At 38.5% G+C, this 4,876-nt stretch overlaps 1 protein-coding gene across 2 annotated transcripts; it reads left to right on the top strand.

Annotated features, from left to right (window-relative positions):
- The first annotated feature begins 900 nt into the window (after nt 1-900).
- On the top strand, nt 901-4,007 carry CCL20 (C-C motif chemokine ligand 20). Of its 2 annotated transcripts, none has more exons than XM_041764837.1 (4): nt 901-1,039; nt 2,151-2,262; nt 2,983-3,060; nt 3,696-4,007. In XM_041764837.1, exons 1-4 carry the CDS (start codon nt 958-960, stop codon nt 3,715-3,717), a joined length of 294 nt encoding a protein of 97 aa, XP_041620771.1. In that variant the 5' UTR covers nt 901-957; the 3' UTR covers nt 3,718-4,007. The 2 variants fall into 2 exon arrangements, with proteins under 2 accessions (XP_041620771.1, XP_041620770.1); XM_041764836.1 differs by having other exon boundaries at nt 2,148-2,262.
- The last annotated feature ends 869 nt before the right edge of the window (nt 4,008-4,876 follow it).

The raw sequence follows: 4,876 nt of genomic DNA, 5'->3' as shown, positions 1-4,876 counted from the left end.
ATTGATTAGAGTTATGCAAATGTAGAATATTCTTAGAATTGACATGATGAAGCTGAGGATTGAGTCTTATTTGAGGCTGGTATTTTCCACCAAAATTAGGAACACTACTATAGCATTGCCATATTACCTAATCTGAATGGTAGCCTAGAAATTCCAGGTCTTGGTGACAGCTGAGCACCAACTATGCAATTATATTTTTTATTTTTTTATTTTTATTTTTTTTTATTTTTTATTTTTTTTTAATTTTTATTTATGATAGTCACAGAGAGAGAGAGAGGCAGAGACATAGGCAGAGGGAGAAGCAGGCTCCATGCACCGGGAGCCCGACGTGGGATTCGATCCCGGGTCTCCAGGATCGCGCCCTGGGCCAAAGGCAGGCGCCAAACCGCTGCGCCACCCAGGGATCCCCAACTATGCAATTATAAATGCATCCCCAGGTATGCCTGGCATTCCACCTCATCCTCCTGCTCCCAATTGACTCTGGAAAGCAAATAGAATGTAACAATAGAATGTCCTGTAATGTTTCTGTGTAGGGCTGACCTTTGTATCCCTGTTAATCCTTGTCCTCTCTTTTCAGAAACAAAAGATTAAATTAAAACTACATGAAAACCATTCCTGAGCCACAGGGCAGTGCTGCTTTTCCCTCTTCCCTCTTTGAAAACCCAAAGGATTTAGCAGGCTTTTCCCCTTCTCAAACACCACCCCCTCACCCTGACCTTCACGGCTTCCCAACATTAGGGAAAGGCAGGAAGTTTTCCCTGTGGTTTTTCTTTGTGACGACATGATGGGGCAGGTTGATCAATGGGGGAAAACCCATGTTAGAACACGCCTTCTGTGTACATTCCCAATATTTGCTATAAGTAGGGCCATCCCAGACCCAGGCTGCTATCAGAACCTAGCAGCACTCTCAGGGCACTGGGTACCCAGCACTGAGCAGATCTATTCTTTGAGCTGAAAATGATGTGTAATAGCAAGAATTTGCTCCTGGCTGCTTTGATGATGTCAGTGCTGCTACTCCACCTCTGCAGCAAGTCAGAAGGTAAGTATCACTCTTTCTGCTAACACAGGTGGAGGAACTGTTTTCATTCTCCTCAGCCTTGAGCTCACGTGGGTGTCCCCAAGGAATAGGAGGGTGCTAGAAAGTCTTCGGAAGTGATGGGAGTTGTCAGCTCATTGGTGAGTAAGGAGGGAATGGTTATTGCTGGTGATTAGGCTTTTTCTCTGCTGTCAATCCCAGCAGATATTTGGTGCAGGCTGGACTCTTAGAGACCCTCAAGGTCCAAAACAAGGCCTAAGTGCTATTTCTAGGAGTGATGTAAGTTGTGTAATGTTACCAGTGAATGAGGTCATTCTGAAATGCGGGAAGCAGTCCCACTTTTCCAACATTTTCACTTTCCACCTAAATAGTTTTAGTAGAGTTCAAAACTCATCCTTTAGGGGCAGATTATAGAATCTGACTTCTCCATCCTTACATGGTTTTGGGCTATTTTTGGACAACGTAGAGATAGTATTTATCCCTTACCTTACAGTAGGTTATAATTTAACCTGGGGTAGTGTCTGAATATTGCTTTTTGACTATGCGAGTACATCCCTTTTAGCGACAGGTGCATTCCTGAAAATGCACGTATTGAATTTTTATGGCCAAAATAAAATATTTCCACCAATATAGTTGCAAAGTGCTTTTGCAGCTCCTATGAAGTGCATTTTCCTTTGTAACTTCTTATCATTCCCCTCCTCTCAATGCTTGGTAGCCAAGTAATAGGCTGAAATCTCCATATTTATTCATTTTCTGAATTTGGAAGATTATAAGTATTTCTCCAAGTGGAAGATACTCCTATTCTTGAGTGGTTATAATGATCTTAAATAAAACACTATTAGTTTGTGTTTCTCACTAAAGATATTCCTTTTGTTAGAAGTCATAGGCTTCTAAACTATATTATTGAACCCAAATCACCCATCACATAAGCCTTTTTTTTTTTTTTTTTTAAGAGAGCTGGAAACTACATTAAATCAGGCCTCAAAGACATTGGAACTGTTTCTCTAAGTAGCTTCTTTACCATATACAATCACAACTTCAAGTAGTTCCATAATACCTATTAGAGGATACATTCATTCATGTGGACTCAATCCTTTTAATTTCTTTTCAGCAGCAAGCAACTTTGATTGCTGTCTTCGATATACAGAACATATCGTTCCTCCCGGATCTATCATGGGCTTCACACAACAGCTGGCCAATGAAGCTTGTGACATCAATGCCGTTATGTAAGTTATTAATTGACTGTCATTCAATTGTGTTAGGAATATGTGAGAATTTCAAGTATAAAAATGTTTACCTTTCTGGAGTTTCAGAAATAATTGATGTGGCAAAGATATGCTTGTTTTGATAGTACATATGTATTTCAAAGTTTAGATAGGACTAGAATAAGGTAAAAGCTTGGTTCTTAAAAAAAAAAACAGAGTTGAGGGCAAAATCACTTTTTAAGATATACTTATTAGCTACTAACATGCCATCTCGGGAAAATACGAGAGACAAATTTTGAAAGGAGCATCTTCTACCAGAGAATGGTTGGGGCTGTATGTAAAAACTCAGAGTTATTATACTTTCAAATGTACTATTCTTGATTCATATAGGATGTTATACTTTAAAATGATATCGGTCATTGGTTGGATATACACATATTTTGTGTAACCACCAGCAACAAAATTAAATTACAGTTCTGAGACTTATTTTCCAGTCATTGCACATCTATTTATACAGAGAATGTAAGAGAGAATCCTCTCATTTCTTGCAGCAAGCTTTATAAGAAACAATTTTTATTTGGTGTGATGTTTCACCTCTGAAATAAAATTCTTAGTGGGTAGAGCAGTCCATTGGAATACAAAATTTCCATTGCATGCTCTATGAAATAGCCATTCGAAACTCTTTAAGCACGAATCACATTTTCTGAGTTTGTTTGTTTGTTTGTTTGTTTGTTTGTTTAGCTTTTACACGAAGAAAAAAAAGGCTGTGTGTGCAGATCCAAAGAAGAAATGGGTGAAACGGACTGTGCGTCTCCTCAGGTATGGGACATTTGCCATTGGCTCCTCTTCAAATGTCTGGGGCAAGGGCCATGCTGGATCACAGGCTCGCTGGGACCCTTATGCCTAAGCACTATAGAATTGTATTGATTTTATTGTTTTTAAGGATTGATTTATTTATTTGAGAGAATCTCAAGCAGACTCCCTGCTGAGTGTGGAGGCTGATGCAGGGCTCGATCTCACAACCCTGAGATCATGACCTGAGCCAAAATCATGAGTCAGACATTTAACTGACTGAGCCATTCAGGCACCCCAGTACTGTAGAATTTTAAGGGGGGACATTTGAGTCAAACCACATCAATGATAATAGAGAATAACATTTTATCAATATGAACAGAAGTCACCTAACACAAAGGTGCAGCAGGCACTGAACTTAAAGATATAAGTGTTTGGTCCTGTTTCTGTCATCAGCTAGCTGAGTTACATTGGGCAAGGCCCTTCCTCTCTGAACCTCGATTATCTCCTCTGGACTCTGAGCTGCTGGCATCGTCTACGGCCATACCACCCTGAGATGAGATTAGGGAGTGAGGGGCAACCTTCAGGCACAAAAGCCATTCCTCCCAGCTGGTTGCCCTGTTTTTGCTTATTTTTTCCTTCTTTTTTTTTTTTCTCTACAGCCATAGAGTCAAGAAGATGTAAAAAGCTGATGCTCTCTGGAATGGAATTGGACAGAACCCATGAACAAAAAGAATCTAGCTGGAGTTGGTGGTTGAGAGTTTAGCACATACTTGACTTGTGCTTCAGGGGACTTGTCCAATTAATGAAGTTGATACATATTGCATCATAGTTTGCTTTGTTAAGCATCACATTAGAGTCAAACTCTATTTTATGTTATTTATATATATATATATATATGTTTTTTTGTGTTTCTTCTATTTAATACTAATTCCCTATAAGCTATTCATGTTTAGTATGATGTATGATATTGTGTTCAGAGGAATGAGGTTATATGGACTTTTTATAAGCAGCGAGCTATTTGTCCAAAACAATTTAACATTCTTCTTCTATATCCTTTGTTTCCTACACTGTTGTAATTATCCTGTAAAAGAGAAAAATGATGGTAAAAGTAAATATTGAAAATAAAATAAAATAAAAATTGCTTGTTGATCAAGTTATATAGCACTTATTAAGATATGTATTTAAAAGATTTTTAAAATATTTAAAGGTATTGTAAATATAAAACTTAGAGGGGAAATCATATTTCCCCATTCACCTCTGCCTGGCTGTTCCCCTTATCTCTGTTTCCTATGGTCCTGGATCTCATTCTATATGAATTATAATGGAAAGGGTTTTTGTTTTGTTTTTTAAGTCAAAGTCATACAAAACAAAAATTAGAAAATCCATAGCTCCATTAGAGATCCATAGCTCAGTGTTTATTTATGTAAAAATAGACCTGCCCTACGACCCAGCAATTGCACTGCTGGGGATTTACCCCAAAGATACAGATGCAGTGAAACGCCGGGACACCTGCACCCCGATGTTTCTAGCAGCAATGTCCACAATAGCCAAACTGTGGAAGGAGCCTCGGTGTCCATCGAAAGATGATGGATAAAGAAGATGTGGTTTATGTATACAATGGAATATTACTCAGCCATTAGAAATGACAAATACCCACCATTTGCTTCAACGTGGATGGAACTGGGGTATTATACTGAGTGAAGTAAGTCAATCGAAGAAGGACAAACATTATATGGTCTCATTCATTTGGGGAATATAAATAATAGTGAAAGGGAATAGAAGGGATGGGAGAAGAAATGTGTGGGAAATATCAGAAATGGAGACAGAACATAAAGACTCC

The sequence above is a fragment of the Vulpes lagopus genome, chromosome 8 (assembly GCF_018345385.1).
Source record: "Vulpes lagopus strain Blue_001 chromosome 8, ASM1834538v1, whole genome shotgun sequence".
NCBI lineage: Eukaryota > Metazoa > Chordata > Mammalia > Carnivora > Canidae > Vulpes > Vulpes lagopus.
The sequence above is the reverse complement of the archived record's forward strand: the minus strand, read 5'-3'. Positions and strand labels throughout refer to the sequence as shown.